Genomic DNA, 20,687 nt, shown 5'->3' on the forward strand with positions numbered 1-20,687 from the left:
GGGCGACAGACATTTTTTATTTGCATGCGTATTTTGAAAACCTCCGTCTTGTGCGGGTTTAAGTATGTGTTATTCTACCCCACACATCCGACGTTCTGAAAGCGCAATCCTATTGTACCCTAAAAGCCAATCAAGCACTTGCAAACTAGCGAGCACTGTTAAATACTCGTAGCAGGAAGGATCAAGGATCATTAATAACTACAAGAATGCTTTAAACATAAACACTTGTATTGCTTTAGAATTTTCCGGAGTAATAGACCTTTAACACCATGTAACCTAATCGTGCATTATGTTCCGCTAGACGCAAGTTATAACAATAAAGAATGTTTATAAAGATAAAGTAATTGATTTTGAAGTTTTTGACTATCTGTAAGCTACATTTTCGCTAAACTGTGGTATTCTTTTCTATAAGGGGAATTGAATGATCAAGTCTATATTGTTAAAACTAGTTACAATCTTAAAATATATTTGCCCTCATGCTGACAAAAATGTAACCAAGGTGCCAATATTCTTGCTGTTGAGGGCTTTTCCGGACGATCAATTGCCAACTTTATCGATAAAATCAGTACTTTGTTTTGCTTATATACACATAATTAAATTCCACCCACATTGCAATAATTTTATTCAGAAAGCGCCAGCATTTTTTGTTGTGTTTCGTGAGTAGAGCTGCTTGTGTGGCAAGAAACTCTTGAAGTGTCTCGATTATTTGTCTGAATTTCACACTATGCTGGCAGTCTGGCACTCATTTCGCATAGAAATTAGTTAATACTATGGGCCGATTAAAGAATAAGTTATTTGTCTAACAAACTGTATATGATAATGAGTGGGAATATATATTATAAGCTAGTGAAACACCTTGCTTTATCTTGCATAGAGCCGAAAAGCAACTCTTGTTTAGCGTGAACAAGAAATTCTTTGACATTCGTCAATTATCAGCTTTAAACCATATAAGCTCAACATTTAATGAAATAATACATAACACAAGTCTGGAAAAATATGATATTCGTAGAGAAGTGGTAAATGCTTTCAAAGTGTTGATTCACGTGCGAGGTATTTCATAGGGTTCCGCGTGAGAACAAGGGAATGGATAATTTTGAAAACAGTATCTCTATTCTCTATTATGGCAAATATTGCATAGTTTCGCTATCCGTACAGCATATAGCTAGGTATAGGAGGTGATGTTTAGTGATACTTATAGGATAGCAGAATTCGCCGGTCTGCATGTACATATTTATAGTTCACGTCTTCGCATACGTTTTTTCCATTATACAGTAAACGACGCTGTCAACAAGTATGGAGTATGACTTAAGTGATATTGGTTAAATTTTCACTTGTGTTCGTTTCATCACAAAGAGCTCATGCTCTGTGATTTTGGTTTCGCTGATATTGAACGTCTATTGAGACTTTGAATGTTCCAGAGCAATTTGACGCACTCGTATAACATACTTATTGGACGCAGATACATGTTTGGATTTTGGAATAATTTGACGCAAAAAATACGCCAAGAATGTTTGTACATAGGTTGAGAAATATTCAGTCCCTGAGATTATATAAGGTATGCTATACATAGCGCAACAATTGACGCCGGTGGAAAGTACTGGAAAGAAATAAAAATTTAGGTATCCAGTAATGCTTTGAAATATTTTTCTGGGGCGCGTCACCTAATTCTTTAAGGGGGGGTGTAATTCACACGCGTCAAATCAAATGGTCATTGGTATAACACTTTGTTTATGCACGCGCATGGGATCGCGTGTATATATAAAAAACATGAAAACCTCGTATCAATCAGTGGCCTATCCCAATGAACAATGTACATCTATAATATTTACCATTAAATAGGTTTAAGTCATTTAGTATCAATCAAAATCGACGCCGTCGGAATTTTTGAAATAAATTTTACAAATTTGAACGAATTTTATTTCGTGTGTATAGTGACTGGCGTGCAACCTAATTATGTTCTTAGCCTTCGCCCATTTCCTGGCTTCGAATGATATAGGATGTTAAAATGATTGATTTTTAGAAAAAATTGAAAGAGATATGTTTAGTCTATGCGTGTTTGTAAATCGAAAGGCTTAATACCTTCATTTTCTTAGATAATGTTTCTTTTAGGATAATTTCGAGAGCAAACTTAAGTTCGTTTTTTTAATACTTAACTCGCGATTTTAATGTTTACGACGTTCGTTGTTCTAATGACTTCAATTGTAGCATGCATCACAATGCATGCAACCATTGTTAATATAATGAGACCATTATATTAAGTATGATGTGACATATACAGTGCCATGAATATGACGATGTATATATACATTGTATATAACTTTTATCATTTAATATATACGCTAGGTTTGTTGATTCAGTGATTAAGTTAATTTCTACGCTTTTTGTAATTCCATTTAAAGGTGAGGTAATTAATATAATCTCTATGACGAGGTTACAGATTATAAGAATTCGTACGTGCATGCATGCAAGTCCGTCCACGGTCACATTGAAAGTATTGAAACTTTAACGGAATTAAAAATCTACAAATGCCTGTGCATACTGACACGTATATATCCAGGGGTTTACATGTGCTTGATATGCATAATAATAAATGATAATAACAATGTCAAAGATAACAATGTTTTCTTTTTTAATAGCTTTACCGTAATCAATTCATATATTTCAATGCCTATACGCAATATAAATAATAAATATCCGATCGTATAAAAACGCGTAGGACCTAAATGAATTAATAAATTTGTACAAAGCAGCTTTATAGCTATCTTCAGAAGAATAGGTACGTTATGCTATACGTCTTTTATCAGTAATCATTACATTACGCACAGCGGCACTTCAACTTGCCAAAAATGAGGCAAAATCTCAAACTGTAGGGGATGTTTGGTAATTATTGCATTTGGTCATTATTTTCTTTGTATAGCAACCCAAAGGCATTATATTTCAAAGCTCATGCCTGACGTGAGCATAGCGTGCAGTAAATCTCGTTCACATCAGAAATCTTGTTATTTTGCTTGGCACAGAGTACCTATTAAAAACGTTAGTGACATCATTGTAGTAAATTAGAATTCTAAATAAGGTTTAATTAAATTTCCCGTTTTAAGCCATTTCCGACCATACCAAGAACACGTGAATACGCATCAGTATATAATTGTCTGAGTTTTGAATAACATCACTAGTGTATTCATTGAGTTGCCGCCACACACGACCACAGCACCGACAATGCTCAACAAAGAAATGCCCTTTGAAAGCGGACATTGAATCCATAATTGGCCCCAACTTTTCAATCACAGCTTCCTGAAATACATACTGTATAACAGTATAAGTAGTTTTAAGATTTATAATTAGCTTCTAGCTGTATTCCGGTAGTGTAGGCCTGCGTTGCGTTTTTATTTCGTAAGCAATTTTAAACCACGATTTCTTATTATTCTTAATGAAAGTACATAGCGCGGAATTATTTTCTAAAAACCGCTTTTAGGTTGGCCGTGATACTTAAAACAACCTATGAGGTGTTTTATGAGAAATTTGGTACATATTTATCAAATTGAATAAATATAATTTTCAAAATTATAACACGATAGTAAGCCACTATTTGTGAACAGACTATACGTATTTTTTATACAGCGAAACTTTAGATTTGTTGACCCATGCATGCAAACGTTCACACGTGCATGCTATGGTATTTTCGGTTACAATGAAATCTTAACTGCTAAATCTTGCGGTATCTTAAAATATTTGATGAAACCTGAATTTAGTATTGAAGATAAGGTTGTCATGATAACATAAGTGTATGATACATGCAGTAAACTGCATTTTCTCGAATCACTAGTACAATCTTAACCTACTGCAACATTTGTTCTTTGCCTAGCAGAAAATATGGTAAATTAGACAGAGCCGGCAAACAAGTCAGTGCCCGGCCATAAACTGAGCTCTTATATTTACCCTAATACAACAATTGATATCTTTCAAAAAATATTATAAATATCCCTTCTACAGAACGTATTTCTTGATCTAGATAGTCAGTCAGACAATGTGACGCCAAACTAAAAAATGTTACAACATAGAAGCATCGCACATGATGTTTATCTCAAAAAGTAACCCATGTGGTGCAGCTGAGTTGATTTTTTATTGTTTTCTCATGATATATCACAGTGTTATTATCACTTTAGGCCAATTCCATCATGCGATCCTGTCGGTCGATAAATTCATTTTGCCAGAGAATTCACCTAAGGCCATAGTCCAACTGTCGGCAGTGCATGCGACTGTAATTGTCTCTATAATTTAAGCAAGTATGAAATATTTGAAAAGTCGTACCTTTCAAAGAATTACGCGGAGAGTTAACATTTACTCAGAAATTAAACATTACTCAGAAATTCAGTCAAAGAATAAGAAATATTTGCCAAGGTTTTTTTTTGATCGAAATTCCATTGTTTTCTCCCTTTTAGATAAATTTCTTTGGGTTTCCATCGCCCCAATGCTCAAAATTACACTAGATATAGCACAATCCAAACCCCTCCTCCCCCAATCGTGTAGATAACGTCTTTATATAGGCTTTACAGCATAATTTAATTTAAGTAACCAATTTAATTTCAGGTTCTATCAGGTTCTTTCAGGTTCTATATATACACTTCACGTGTATCTTGTTACAATAAGTATGACTTTTAGAAACAGGTGGTCGAACTCTATTGCTTCTGTGGAACATATTTAATTGACACCCTGTCCTGAATAACCTTCTCCTATGTATCTTAGCATCTCAAATATAAAAAAATCTCCTGAGAGGGCTTAAAGTATAGCTATAGGATACATTTGATATGATTTATGTTATTTACATTCCAAACTAAAAACAAACATCGCCTCAAATCTCATGCACCCAGAAATGCATGCACCCATTTGGCACACATCATTTCACCCCAAATTTCAATCAGCTATTTTCATAATAATCATCTTACGGGGGTTTTTTGACATCTCATCAAAGAATTCCGAAGTACATATTAATTACTTCAATGTGTGCACGTCTGTCACTTTTATTCTAGAAAGTACCAGCTATTAGCATAACTTCACCGATCATTATAGCCTATATCCGAACGTATGCAGGAAAAATTTCTTAAAATGTTCTCTATACTATGAAATACTACATCCAATAACAAGTTGTAGTTCTGAATGAGAAGGAATTAACTAGGAAAAGTTTCCAATATCTCTATATGCATGCTAGATGATGTGCTGCGTATAGATATAGCTTTAAGTATGGCAAGAGTGTTAAAAGCATCAAAGATTTATAAAATAGAGGACCATTATACAGTTCATTATTAGGAATTAGGATATTGTTAGCTATAGTTTCAGTTATTTGAAAGCCATGCACATTTTGTGTAACCACATAAACAAACTGAAATCCAATGCACACCAATTTTTTTTATAAACGCTGCACGTTATAGCTATATAATACCACCCATTATAATCTATTTTATTGATGACTTTGCCATGCCTGGAATTCGTTTGGATTGGGTTCAGACGCCCATGGGCTCGGCAGTGCGCTTATGCACTTATTCAACAGCCAATGTTCGCCTAATTTCTGGGATACACTTCGGTTTTGCTTGGAGACAAAATATTTCTCTTTTGGGGTAATTAATCAATTAAGGACAATGTGTGAAAAAGCCACTAGGGTCGTCCAATTTGATGGGTCTTATTGTAGCCAGACAGAAACAAATTGCTTCAAGATGTGTTATTCCTGTCTTTTTTTGCAACAATCTGCATAAACATAACTCATAAATGAGTTCATATTCCTTTTTATTTTAGTTAAATTGATAATACTGTGCATTGAGAGAAGGGGTCGGAAGAGTTAACTGCCTGAAAATCGAAAATAAAACGTCATTCCTAAGTAAAGCACACAAACTGATTGGTCCGTCGTACTTTACCTGCGTATATTAATGTTTCTCTAACTTTTTTTTAAACTTCCATTATAATAACTCTAGCGTATATATCGTAGCTATAAGATAAAAGGTAATACATGCAATAACTGCGAGTAAATACTTTAATTGCGCGTAGGTTGTACACATGTACTGTATAAGTTAGCTACAATACAGAAATACCACATGATATCATTTGCAACCGTTATTATAAATGACTAACACAAGATTTGATGTCCAGCACAATAGATCCCTTATTTGTATATGTGTTGAAAGTTAAATGGGAAGATATAGAAAAAAAAATTCTCACGAGGTGGCTAAAATTGTCTAGCTATGAATTATCACACAGTTATCTATAATAGCCGCCCGTATAGATTGGCAAGTAGTTTGTACGATTGCGCCCTCATATGCCATATAATTGGGGCAAAAATAAATGCTTTTAACGTAAACATCGCTGATAAGGTAAACTGTTATTCTGTTATAATTAAAATGGTATAGTTAGCAATCAACATCCAAGGACCAAGATAAAATAATTCAATCAAGAGACGATAAAATCTTGAGCACGCATCTGCAGTTTGCATTAACATTTTCTGCTCAATTGGTTGAACTTTGAGTCTTTGAGATCAATTTGGTTCAACTCAATACTTTAATCACCTAGCCGGCGTAATTGAAATCTGACCCTATTGTCCACGTTTTACAACCTGTGAGGTTAGCATGACTTGGCATTCAGTGAAACTGCCCCTCCATGATTGAAAGCATCGCACATTTCATTGCCCACTGAAGGCACTGAAGGTTTCTTAAGCCATCAAGATATTTTGTCAATTAGTTAGGAATTTTTCAAGAAATTTCCCAAAATATTTTACGAACTCCGTAAATCAACAAATAAATGTAAGCAAATAAATAATGCCTCAATATTTTTGGAGCGCTTTTATGATCGCGACTGTAAGGTCACGTTGACACGCCTGTTCCCTGGTTTGAACACTTATAACCAGTCGAATTTTCATCTGTTCTCTCCGTGTGAACACCTGTAGGCTGAGTATACTTTACAGTTGTAAGAACTGATCGGTGTTATTTATAAGTAATCAATAAGTAATGAAACTTTTCAATTGCTGCATGTTATTTTAACACATGAGCATCGAATTGATGGAATTGAAACCGGCATGGCTCATGTTGAATGTAATTTATTAATTAATGATATTCTTTTACCGGTGGTCAACATGAATGAATTATTTGATTGATCACAGCCAGTAATTTTATGGAATATTTCCGAGTTCAGGTCGCCCTTGGAATACAAAGCAAACTACCGGAGGGGCAATTCGTTCGTGAACTTCAGATCTTGTCATTTTCTAATTTATTTGCCACATGGAGTTGGCTTTAAATAGCATTCAAAACCTAACTAATTGTATGGCTGAGGTCGGTACGTTTAGAAAACTATTCTAAATTACCCTAATGAAAAACATCTTGCCGTGAAAATCAAGCATGTTGTAAAGTCATTGGTAAATAATAGGACTATTGTTTTTCCTATTTTGTGATTAAACTATAGCAATATGTTTTAGAATTAAATAACACCTCGCCTTTACTTGCAAAATCAAAGTATATACTAGTTTAAAGACTTCTCAACTGTAAAAGTAGTGACAGATGATTTGATCATGGACATTAATTAATATGCAGATGTTTTCGCATTGCATCTATATTCTCCCTTTCTACTTTTAATCTCATCAAGCGAAAGATTTTTCATGTCTCTCTTCGTTTCTCGACTTTCTTTCAGCGGAGTTAACGGCATTTCACTGATGTTATACGTGTTGAAAGATCAGAATCTGTTTGGGCTTTATATGTTTACATTTATATTTAGATGTTATAATTAACTCTGTGTTATAGAGAAAATGATTGCAAAGATGCTCACTATACTACTTAAACAATTTCACTCCGAATCAGAGTTGGTAGATATGCAAATATTTTAGGCCAAACTGTCATTAGTGCTATCAAGAAAACAAAGAAAACAAAAGGCAAAGACAAAGGAAACAAAGAACTAGTGTGATGTTGTTTGGCCTCAAATATGCAGCTATCTACCAACCCTGCTCCGAATCCGCGGGTCAATCATTCTGATTAAAATTCCTGAGACAATGTTTTCCCACGCATAGTCTATCAGATTGTTTCAAGAACCTGTTCCTAATACGGCTTCTGTTTTATTGGAACATTATTCTAAGAATCATCTAACCATTTTGTCCCTCGTAGTATCTTCATCTATCTACCAAACTATTTTTTTTTATTTGTTAGTTTCTAAAAATATAATACAGTGATTTTTAATATTATGCAAATATTTATGTAAGCACACGCATGTAGCAATAATTCAAAAACATACCGCTCTGTTGTTGATGCAAATGATCATGTTTAGCTGAGAAAAATGTCAACAAAGTAAATTGTATTTTTCTTAAAAACAACTCAAAGAGGGTTTCAAATTTATATTTGGTTAATAATCTCAAATTTTCCCAAAGGTCGTTTGTTTATAACCTTCATTTCACTCGCCAGACAAGTCGCAACAAGAAAGTGTTTGGATAGGTGAATTGCACACTGTTCAACAATTGGACATATTGCTGTTCAGTCATATTATATTATTGAGTCATATTTGGACCGCTGTGAGTTACAATTTAGTAGTGTGGTTTGAATTACCCTTGCAAGAAAATAAGGTTGATATACCAATATATGGTTTAAAAAATCATTTTAAAAAGGTTGATATACCAATATATGGTTTAAAAAATCATTTTAAAAAATATACTTAAAAAATGGGCCTCATATCTGAGAAAATATAGAGGAAAAATTGGGAAAATAATACGATTATAAACGAAATTCTAACATATAGCCATATTAAACCATGGCTACCCTTTAGATTTTGTATCTTTAAAATTTGTCTGACGTGTAAATAATCTAGTTCTTGTGGTAACGCCCTCCATAATTGCATTCTGGATAAGTGTTATTATTATAGTGTTGAAAGCCATATTCTGCACTTGCTTTAAGTACATACAATTAATAGAATACATGCATGCAGCAACCCCTCGCTATTCATTCAAACCAAGTACACAATGTCCTGAACTAACCTGACCTAAACTTATATTATGAAATGACACAAAACTCAAATCAGTCTATATTATATTTCACCAAATATATTATAGCTTAAATGTTTCCATCCAATACAATTATAATCATAAAGCTAGTGTAAACCTTGGCTGTTCAATTTTGCTGCATTATAAATAACATGGCAGCAATTAAGTAATGGTTTAAAATTGACGTTTCAAACGATTAAAACAGTACAAAATCTTCACAGACAAAGAAAAAACCTCAAATACCTCAAATGTTATTTTATTCTGTGCTGCTGCAGCCGACGGCTAAAAGTTTTATACTTAAACTGTGTATTTGTGACACCAAAATTCAAATTACACTTTCTCGTTTTATTTTGCACAAAGTTTATGAAACGTCAAAAAGAGTTTACAAAACGACAGTTGTTTACAAAAGAGTTTACGAAATGATGGTTATTGCTGACGCTCTCGTTGGAATACAAACTTTCTGTCTTAGCTAATCAGAACGTTGTTGATTACCACTGGTTACTCGCGCATGCGCATAACTTACAAAACCACCTAACGTCGACGTCCATGACATAGGATTTTAATCTCCGAGCGGAATTAATACCCTCGCAGGCGCTCCACGCCCGCTCGGGGAATACATGAGCATTTTAGTTTTTCTCGTTACACCAATGCATCATTCAAATTTTCCTCTTTTAAATTTTTTCTTAATTCCTTCTGTCGTGTATTCCTTATGAATAGAACTAGAGTGCATAAAACCCTTTTGATTTTGAAAGATTTTAGCGATTTATTTTATGGCAATATTATTGTTCTGACATTAAAAACATTTCAAAACAGGGTGAATTTGTGCGATGTTTTAATTCTAAAAGGATTTATTTTTAGCTATGCTTATGAGGGAACAAGTGTTTACCGTCCCACGCATGCATAAAACCATACGAAATACGAAAAAAACAATAATACTTATAAGGACTTAGGTTATCGATCCCCTTCGTTTCAATGTGAGTTTTTGCGGTTGGACATCAACACGTACGCTATTAATTAAAAGCTGAAAACTTACTCAGACAGGTCATGATCCTAGTATTTTTAATTGCAGCATTATACATTCCTTGAGCCCTATATAACCCCTCTCCGTTATAGTTTGCTATACTCTGTAAGTTCGATTGAACGTTTAAACGAGCTACTTTGAAAAGTATGGGAGCTGTGAATGGGACACATAACCACAGGAATATACTTGCATGATTGTGACATTACACTCCTAGCTTGGTGTGTTGGTTACACAGACTGTGTTTAGTGCCTGTTATATGTGCCCGAGCTTCACTTTTTGGCACCTCGGTAGAACACAACGCTTCAAAATGAAATTAGGCGTGGTCATGGTGCCCAAGAACGGGAACTACCTTCAGAGGTATACTGTGGTCAGCATGTGTTACGAACCAGTTATGACTTTGGACACCAGTGCCAGGGGTAGTCAAAATACAGGCTTTAATTGTTACATCTCATCGATGTGAAAACTAGTCCCTAACCATAATTTTCCAAAGCTATACCCGCCTATTGCTAGTAATAGTGTGGGTAGGGTTGGGTCGTGTACCCTCCCCCCGTCGCTTTGATAAATGGGTTTCGAGCAATTTCATGTATTCAGAGAAAAACAGTGTATACAAATTAAATGTATAAATGTGTACATGAAAAAAATACACGTCAGTATGCAGTAAATGATGTTAACATTTTTTTATTTTTTGATAGCTCGAAAATGCTCCAGAGATAATTTGGACATTTTCATTGTGCTGGATGGCTCGAAAAGTATCCAAGAAATTAACTTTGCAAGACTTCGGAATTTCTTGTCAGACATTGTGGGAGAGTTCAAAATTGGCGAGTTTGAAAGCCGCGTGGGCTTGATGCAGTTTAGTAACAAGTTTCGCACAGTCATCGAGTTTGATTTTGGAAAACATATGACGACCAAGGATGTCCAGGACAACATCCATAAACTTGTACACCAATATGGTAATCAAACATATGCTGGGGATGCTTTGAGACTCGTAAACAAGCATGTAAGTTTGACTGTTGTTTATACGATTTTAATTACTACAAAGACATATATATGTTATCAACAGACAGTGAACTCTAAGTATAGACTGGGACTGATAGCCCCAGTGAGTGAGTCTCTCGAGTTATATGATCGATGAAGCCGATTTGAATTTGATTTGCATACTAATTTCTCATAAATTAAAGGCGGGAATCACGAATCGGAGAGTGTCAAGGTGTGAAAAAGAGTGTGCAAGAAAAGTTCGTTTTTTACGATGGTCTTAATTTAAAAGACAATCCAAGTTTTCAGCATACTTTCAAGTAGTGTACTTGTAAAAAACTCAAAATTTTGAGGGGCGCCGCTTTATATTCGAAATATTTAACAAGTTTTACTGTGCCGACATTTTTTGAAAACATTTTAAACATGGATGTTTGTTGAATCATCTTGGTCCAATGGATGCATTTTGACTTAGGGGTTGACATTATCCCAATGGAATTGCTTTGGTTTTGTTTTTTTCTGTCGTTTTCTTGTCCGAAACTAGGACAGTAGTCTTTATAATTTCTAATTCATCCGCCATCTTGAATACAAACACGCGCAGCTGTCGCTGCATGCGTAGAACGTAGTTTTCCAGCCCGGTTAAGCGGGTCAGCTCGGAATTTTAAGTTTATATTGGAAAAATTGCAGCCTGGCCACGCCAAATCCAGGTTTTACAAACGCCCTCCATATAAACACAAGATAAAAATTAGTATAAATTCTAGAGCGGAATTAGATCTCGGCGAGCCAGCCTGCATGCGTACCCGGGCCAGCTCACCTCCATACAAACCCCCCCTTAATACCTTTTAGGCTTATTTTCGGCTTAAGACGTTCAATGACGGCTTTCAATTTGGCTTCAGATATGGTGGCTGAGTAATTATCCTTCTAGTCTGCTGAGAGTTTACTGGGTCCAAATGAACGAAAACCAAGGCCGAAGAGAAAGTCACTCCATAAGGCGGTCGAGGTCTAGTAAATGAAGTAAAAAAAACTAGTAAATTAGGAAAAAGTTGAATGAATATGTACATTCATCTGACCATCTTCTCCGTATAAAGCTTGCAAATATAAAGGAATTTCTTCACTTTCGTTTTATATAGGTGTTTCCAGGAAATACCAGTAGCTCTGGACGTCCAGATTCTGAAAAAATTTTGCTCTTGGTAACAGATGGCCAACCACACGACCAAGATTTGGCTTTAAACGAAGCATATGAATTGAAAAAGAAAGGTGTTCATTTGATCACAGTGGGAGCGGGAACAGAGAAATGGATAAGCAAGTTGAAGTTATTCCTCAATCGTCTTGGATCCAAACCAACCCACAACCAAAACGGGGACTTTAGGTACTTATCGAGGCTCACTCATCAGTTGGTTAAGGACATTTGCGGAAGCAAAGCAAGACAGCCAGCTCGTAAGTTTTTTACCTATCCGTACCTAATCGCAATAAACGTTTAAAGCTCTTTTTCTTACAACTGCTCAAATACATTTTTTTGCTTACAAAATAGTTATTGATTGAAAGGTCAGCATATGTGCTTTTTTTACTTAACATTTACCTAAAACCAAATTAATGTTTAGCTCCACACAAGTGTTTTCAGGAGAAAAATGACATTCTTATCCTGATGGATGGGTCCAAATCAATGACCAAGAGAAACTTCCTTAAAGCACGTTCATTCCTGCAAGATTTCCTGTCTCGGGTGGATATCGGACCCTCTCGGACTCACGTCGGCGTGATTCAGTATAGCGAAAGTCACAAATCAAGTATCGAAGTTGCACTTGATCAATATGGCACCGTGGAAGATCTGATGGCAGCTGTGGCAAAGATAATGTATCAAGGGGGAAAGGAAGGAGACTTGTTTAACGCTTTGAGACAGGCTGACTTATTGGTAAAGTTCCTACAAGCAGTGAAGCTACATTTGTTCAACAATCCCCTTGGGATTGTGTTGTGTGCTTTAGTTGTAACTAATTTTTAAGGATTTCCGTGGCATGAAAAATCTTCCATAGCTAAATAATGTCTTTGTTGTCAAACATAGGCTGTGCTATAAATTACATACTATAGGATGGAAATGTGTAGAACCCAGTTAGGATTAAGTACTTTGTTTCAATCCTTTTTTAAAAATGATCTGTTTAATTCAAACTCTGGTTAATCACATCCCTACAGGTTTTCACGAGCGGCCACGGTGACCGTGTTTCAGCGCCTGATACCATTATAATTTTCACTAATGGTAACTACAACAACGAAGGCGTACCCGAAATGATCAGAAGACTAAGACAGAAGAAAATTCGGATTCTAAGTGTAGGGGTTGGAAATGGAGGAAAGATTTACAACCAGGACAAGATTGATGCCCTCGCTATAGGAACTGGTGACGTGTACGACCTTAAAGGGTTAAAAGGGTCAGTGTTTATCGATGATGTCACCCCAACCACCTGCAAAATGACCACTTGCACCTCAGGTAAAATAGCTGTGGACTAACTGTAGTGCTCTCACCCTTTTGCGTCAGAACTTTACCGTTTCCAGTTTAGAAACACCTCAAATGAAACGGATTTCAAGTTTTACTTTCACGAACTAAGATGCAAAGATGTAAAACATCCTTCTTCAACACATGCGTCAGAAATAATTTTTCATTTTCACCAATGAATGTGGAAATAAGCCATAACACGAGAATCCCACATTTATGTTGGTCAAAATGAAAAAAAAATCCTTCTGACGCATTTGTTGAAAAGGGTTTGCATGTACATGTTTTACGCGCATAAATAACCTTTGAATAACCTGGGACAAAGAACATCTGAAAAGACATTATGAAATATTCCACCCTCCCAAGAAATTTCCTTTTCTAAGAAATTTCCTTAAGTAAAAACGCTGTGAGAACGCTGACCAACTGGAACAGTAACTTGGGAAACAAATGCATTCCTTCCTCTTTTGATATTTTTAATATGCTCGCTTAAATATCCTCTATAATCCCTCGCTCCGCGCTGCCTTCGTGTACCTCATCCACTATGGTGCTGGCTATATTTTTTGAATTTATTAAAAACCTCCCAATTTTAAGACAAGGAAGATAAACACATTATTATACCGTACCTCTTATCTCACTAACCTAATATCCTTCCTGGACACATAACAATGAAATGGATACGTTTTACCCGCATGTTTGTGAAAATCCATAAAATCAATTTTCGCTGATATGATTTTTTAAAAATCAAGAAAAATATAAAATTGCATTCCCTAGTTGCAACTAGAGAACTTATACGCGGCGACGAATAAACAATATAATAACATTCGACTTACTTTAACAGCTGCTCCAGAATGCTCACCAGAAAATCAAGACATCATTTTCCTTGTTGACGGCTCAGCCAAAATTGACGCGAGATATTTTCGACTGGCGCAGAGATTCATTAAACGTCTTATTAACAAGATGACTGTTGGGAAAAATACGACACACGTTGGTGTTATGCAATATGGATCAACTGGCCGAGTTATTCATTCGTCCCGGCTAGCTACAGAAAACTTGAGAAGTCAAGTAAGCGAACAAATCTCCAAGATGGTTTATATGAGAGAAACGGGACGTGACTCGAATTTGGCTTATGCTTTGTCCGTTGCGAGTGATACGGTAAGTTTTCAAATAGTTAAAAATTTAATTAAGCCAAACACATTTTTGGCAATTGCTAAGTGCTTTACCCGCACAAAAAAACTCTGAGAAGAGGTTATAATACTTTTCCTATGAAATATGAGTCAACTGTTGGCATCGTTGCACAGATTGCGGGCGCATGCTTAATTCCTTGTTACACGGTGCAATTTTTGTTGCAATTTGCAATGCAATTCTACTTTTAAAAGATGTAAATTAGTAAAAAGTCTTTAAAACCTTGAGTAAGAAACATGGAGTGCAACATAAACAAGTTTCGGTACTTGCCAAGTTTTTCATCTCCCGAAAGTAGATTATTGTATTCCAGATTGCAAAAGGTGCACCGTGAACGGTGCAGGGAGTCTTTGCTCATCCCTGCACAGTTTCCCTATACAAGGTATATCAACAGTGAACTCGACATGTTAAATAAAGGCTTAGCTCAAATTAACCACGTCTGTAACTTTTTTCCCAACTGACCAAACTTCCACGAATGATTGAATTAGCTTTTTAGCTCACATTCTGGTGAACGTAATAGATATTCGTGACAGTGTAACAATTTTGAATAATCATTTATCATATTTGCGTTCTAGCTGCTTAACCCTCAAATTAAAGATCGTGAAGGTGTTACAAAAACTATCGTTTTAATAACAGATGGTGATATTTCGGAATTTTCTGAAGTTAATGCCGTGGCTCAAACTGTACGCAATCGCGGAATTCGCATCATTGCCTTGTCGAATGGCATAAACAGCAAATATGAAACATTTGTAGCGTCACTACGATTAATCGCTTCAGGCCCTAAGGAATATTACAGATTGGACAATTCACAGTTCAATGAAGTTCTCAAAGAGCTGCAAAAGACTGTGTGCATCTCGGAACCACTGAGTAAGTAGGCAACTTAAGGTTAAATTATAGCCACTGGACCACGTACACGTTGAGAGCCGTGATCCATGAACAGTAATTCTCTGGAAATGTTCATCTGAAATTTCTAGGATGGAATTTCTTTGATTTGGAAGGATTTCACAAACTTACAATAAAATTTTTGACAAAGCAAAAACAATGAAGATGCTTTGAAAGTAAATTTACCCTTCCTAAAAAGTTGACCTGCATTTTCCTCGGTACCACATGATTGGGATTTTTTTCTAGAGATGTGCTTTACGAAAAAATGTACTGTATAATAATGAGGACTTATATCATAATCGGTGTCATCGTCGTGGATGTGCTTACAACTACCCCCAAATAAGGCCGACCCATGGTCACCACTAATCTTTTTGCAAAAAAGCTCTTCAGTAAAAAAAGAATTCGAATAAGCGTAATCCTCACGCACTGGCTACGGACGCTTTGCAGCAGGATTGGTCCCGGGGGCGGAATTATGCGTTCCCTCCGTTTTGCCTGGATATTTTCTACTTAATTGCATCCAAGAGCATACCCCAATTTTCAGTTAGTAAAAATATTAGTAACGTAAGAGCACTGCTAAAAATATTTGGTACAATTTTTTGAATTTAGTTAGTATGTGCCTCAATTCTGAAGAAAATATTAATATCGGTTGAATAATCTTAGGACGGCAATACTCCCTAAAAGCAATCTTTGATACGACAACTAAACAACAATGTGCATTGCATTAGTAAATCCAAAATCAATATTGTCGATTTTGGCTCGATTTATACTAGTGATGGATCGTGCATCAAAACAAATGACTTCGCCCAAGTTTGCCATCATGCCCATACGCATGATTTAATCACGTGATATATAAAAAAAAACATTTCTCTTCCAGTCCCAGATACCTGTTTTTCCCAGAGAAGGCGGGTGTTTTTCGCGCTTGATAGTTCGTCAGGACGGGGCAGGAAGAAGTTCAAAGAGGTGAAATCATTCGTGGAAAATTTGGTAAAGAAACTTCAGATTGGTTTGTCAGATGGTCTGGTTGGTTTCATGCAGTATGATGATCTCACGACTGCAAGAGGTCGTGTTGTGTTCAGGCGAAATGAAACGGTCAGCAAAACTTTGTGGCGCATTCAAAATATGGAATATCGCAAGGGACAACGGAGCTATCTTGGAAATGCGTTAAGAATTATAAATAACGAGGTTAATTCAAGTATAATTGTCTAAAGTTGGTAGTCAACCTGACGATTTTGTCCCGCTATGTAAATTTCAAGTCATAATTATTCCTGTCTTTAGAAATTAGCATGGCGAAAAATCGTCAGGCAGGCAACGCTACCGTTTTCCCCCATCGCCAAATTAAGTTGCAAGCTCGTCGCCAGGGTTCGGACAGATCTATTTAATTCTTACGAATTGTCACGTTTACACAATATATGATTCGTCTGTCTGACCGGGTTTATCACAAAGTTTCATCATTTTGCATCACCCATCTAAATAAGCTAAAGCAAAGACACGGATTTGCTGATTACCAGTTTTACTCATGGCATGCGCTTAAAAATGCTGAATTGCAACACAATTGAGACGAAGACATAGCTGTAAAGCTGTCTATCTGTGTACTTTTAAACCTACACATTGATATTAAAACTTCGATAGCATTTTTTGTGACATAGAATTTGGACGACTTCCGATTTTGCATTGCTCCACTACAATACTCGGGTGCAACCTGCGGGTGGAATTAGTAGCCTTGTGCGATGAGGGAATAAGGTGTTAATAAAAAATAAATTTACTAAAAATAAATTTACTCAATTGGTACGTTAAATTTTCTCACTTAGGTATTTCGAAATGGCGCCGACCGTCACGAGGGATACAAGGATTTACTCGTTATCATCGCTCACAAAGAAATCATAGACGCACAGGTAGCCTTCGACGAAGCTGAGAAACTTAAAGACAAAGGCGTTGAAATAATCTCAATAGCCACTGGCAACCGGAAGACGATAGAGAGAGTAAAGAGTCAGTTGCAAGTTATCTCAACAACATCGACCAACACACATTCGGCCGACTACACGTCACTATGGGCTTCACTCGAAGATGTCCTGGTTAATGTCTGTGGTCTTGGGCAGTGCACTTCATGTAAGTTTGATATGTATCTTTTTCCACATCCTCCCACCCTTTGGCCCCACTGGTCACCACGCCTTGATAACCTTAGCAAATTTTTTGCAAACAAATGTTGAAGTCGCTCACGATATACCCCTGCATGGGCAGAAAAACTTTTTTATATTTTATACGATGGGGTTCTATTTATATTATTGCCTTGTAAACAGGAATGGATTCGTGTTGATAGTATTTTTTACATTCCTCAACTCTTTTTTTCATCACACGTTTTTAGTCATGGCGAAATCGTGTACTCCAAAGAAACAAGACATCGCGTTTCTCATTGACAGTTCAAGAAGTATTGGAGCCGTGAACTATCGTCGACTGCAAAGATTCACTCGACGTCTAGCCTCAAGACTGGACCTCGAGGAAGGTAGAACGCATCTTGGTGTGATGCAAGTCGGAGGTCGCAAAGAATCGCGTTTCCAGTTCAACATGGGTGAATTTCCTGACCGTAGTGATGTCCTCTATATGATTAAAGACATGACCTACATTGACAGCAAATATACGTATATGGGTGAAGGTCTGAAAAGAATACGAGAAGAGGTATGGAATTCAATATTTTATTATTATTAACTATAATGACAAAGGTGATTATTGAAAATTCACGTTGTTGAATGGTGGTTAACTTTATTTTGCATAAAAAACTTTATTTTTGCATTTGTTTTATTTAAGTCACCGTGATATTGTGGAGATATTTGTTTACGTTTGTGAAAACGCATTTTCTCCTAAAAAAACTATTTTCAAGTAAACACCTTGGCACCCATCCCCAATTAAGCTTCTAGCTACGTCCCTGCCGATAAAGCGCGAAAACAAAGCCTGAAAACTCCCTCTGTTTTTATAGTCAATGAATGGCAACGAGTCTGAATTCTATATGCTGTTTACAACTCCATATGCAGTGCTATTTCGTCCTGCATGTGTATATGTGCAATACAATAAAAAAGGCCTTCTAAATTTTCTTCTTGGTTTTAGGTTTTCAACAACCGTGGTAGGGATCGTCCTGAGATTCCTAACACTCTCGTAATCTTCGCAGACGGGCACTCTCACGACGCAGACGACATGTTGAGGGAGTCGGAATTATTGAAAGCTAATGGAGTAACGATTCTGGCAGTCGGTTACGGTCAAAATGCGTCTTTGGAGAGATACGGAAAGAAAAACCTAATTAGGATGGCAACAAATCATAGGGATGTTTTCAGCATTGATTTTCAAAATAATGACTTAAAACTGGAAGAGAAAATTGAAGTGATTGCTAAACATCTGGTGAAAGTAGACTGCCCAAGAGGAGCTCACCGTAAGTAATTTGTTTCTCAGTTTAATCGACGGAGGCCGTCGTTTCAAGCCTTCACGTGTTTAGTCCACACACAGGAGACACAGAATTATCTTCTCGACATCCTCAAAGAGTCCGTATTTACATTCAACTTCAATAAACACTATCTATTTTATATCATATATTCTAATATAAGTTATAACTAATATCCATATCAGAATATTCCCATCGAAATATGAAGCGAGTACTTCGAAGTGGATACAAAACAGCTGGGCTTATGCATGTCCAGTATCAACTCCCACATAAAGATTCTAGGCACTCGATAACTTTGACGAATTCAAAATCCTCTCCTTTACGTCTGACTCTACGAGTTAATCACGTGAGAGTCTCCTCATGACCAAATCTCAAGCCAATTTCCTCATCACCAATTCTCTAATGTTCAAAGCAACTCGATCCTTCTCAATTTATTCTAGTCCGTCATTATTGTAATTGTCATCGTGTCGTGACGTCCTTCTCCCTAGTCCCCTTATGCACCGTTCTGTCCTTACGTTGTCCCTGTTTTACCCTTATCCAAAATTACATTTAACTTGATAAGTAATAAAGCTTGTATATGTACACCACGTAAGTATCTAATACTGCAAAGCCTCAGACCGTTAACCCGGGCCTTCAAGAATTTTATTAAATTCAACTTGTTTTTTAAATTTAAAACATGAGGAAACCTTTCGAGGAAACCCTTCTTAAATCATGACAATTAGACATGACCAAATACGGTGCAAACCCAAACCTGAATAACGGAACATGAAATTTGTGTGCTATAAGACTACCAATTATTTTTCGCGTCAAACAGGATTAAAGTTCGTATTTTCGGACATATTTAGAAAATTTCTCTTCATATTTCAGCTCCTGTGCATTGTACCCAGGGATCAGTCGATCTTTTCCTTCTCGTCGATGGCTCACGAAGTATCACGGCAGAAAACTTCAAATTTGTTCGAAAATTTTTGAGAAAGCTGACCGCAGAGTTCGACATCAGTGAGAATGCGGCACATGTCGGATTATTGCAGTTCAGTGACCAAAAATCAATGAGTTACGAATTTGCTCTGAATGAAATGAACAGCAACAGGCAAGTGAGAAAAGCTATCAAACACATGAAATACCAAGCTGGCTCAAGAACGGAGACTGGGGACGCCTTACGAATTGTTAACAAATTTGTAAGTATATACCATTGCTTTCAGATTCATAACAACGAATATAGGTGGCAGTGTTGATGAAATAGGTTAGCTGATATGGGAATCGCCTACATATAAGGCATTGATTTTCATAACTTTGAAAATGTGATCTTTTAGCAATTGGGTCGAAACGAGGCTAATCAGATTCTCTTTCGCTAAAATTTTTAAATATTTTTTTATTTCTTTTTATGTCGAAGGAACGCTTCGACTTATTTATTTTTTGTGTAGCTTTTACGTCGGTCCAGCGAATAAGGGGAGATAAACAAATGATTTAAAAAAAATATCTGGCTAGCTATGTTTCGCCTCACTCGCTGCTTTTTTTTCGAGTATAGGTCTATAAGACATTAGAGGACCTTAGCTAGAACGTGCATATGAGGGGCGTATATTAATATATTCATGTTTACATAGCATAGAAATAATCACTTTCAAAAAAATTCACTTCCCTCCTATTTTAAGCTTTTAGCTACGATCCTGAGACGATAAAATGGCAATATACCGCCAAATATAGCTTCTCAGGATCGATTCAGGGGAGGCACTTT

General features: G+C 36.3%; 1 protein-coding gene across 2 annotated transcripts in view; it reads left to right on the forward strand.

The window, feature by feature from the left end:
• The window catches only part of LOC114538595 (collagen alpha-6(VI) chain-like), a 33,395-nt gene that overhangs the window by 11,845 nt on the left and 863 nt on the right, over nucleotides 1–20,687 (forward strand). For both annotated transcript variants that reach the window (XM_028559725.1, XM_028559727.1), the window contains exons 2-12: nucleotides 10,712–11,016; nucleotides 12,119–12,425; nucleotides 12,590–12,897; nucleotides 13,173–13,464; nucleotides 14,306–14,619; nucleotides 15,222–15,513; nucleotides 16,403–16,710; nucleotides 17,337–17,634; nucleotides 17,891–18,201; nucleotides 18,628–18,946; nucleotides 19,823–20,130. In XM_028559725.1, coding sequence (XP_028415526.1) covers nucleotides 10,712–11,016; nucleotides 12,119–12,425; nucleotides 12,590–12,897; nucleotides 13,173–13,464; nucleotides 14,306–14,619; nucleotides 15,222–15,513; nucleotides 16,403–16,710; nucleotides 17,337–17,634; nucleotides 17,891–18,201; nucleotides 18,628–18,946; nucleotides 19,823–20,130 — 3,362 coding nt within the window. The remainder of the gene's footprint in view (nucleotides 1–10,711; nucleotides 11,017–12,118; nucleotides 12,426–12,589; nucleotides 12,898–13,172; nucleotides 13,465–14,305; nucleotides 14,620–15,221; nucleotides 15,514–16,402; nucleotides 16,711–17,336; nucleotides 17,635–17,890; nucleotides 18,202–18,627; nucleotides 18,947–19,822; nucleotides 20,131–20,687) is intronic.

Source organism: Dendronephthya gigantea, unplaced genomic scaffold, assembly GCF_004324835.1.
Source record: "Dendronephthya gigantea isolate DGI-Jeju-01 unplaced genomic scaffold, DenGig_1.0 000189F, whole genome shotgun sequence".
In the NCBI taxonomy this organism is placed as follows: Eukaryota; Metazoa; Cnidaria; class Anthozoa; order Malacalcyonacea; family Nephtheidae; genus Dendronephthya; species Dendronephthya gigantea.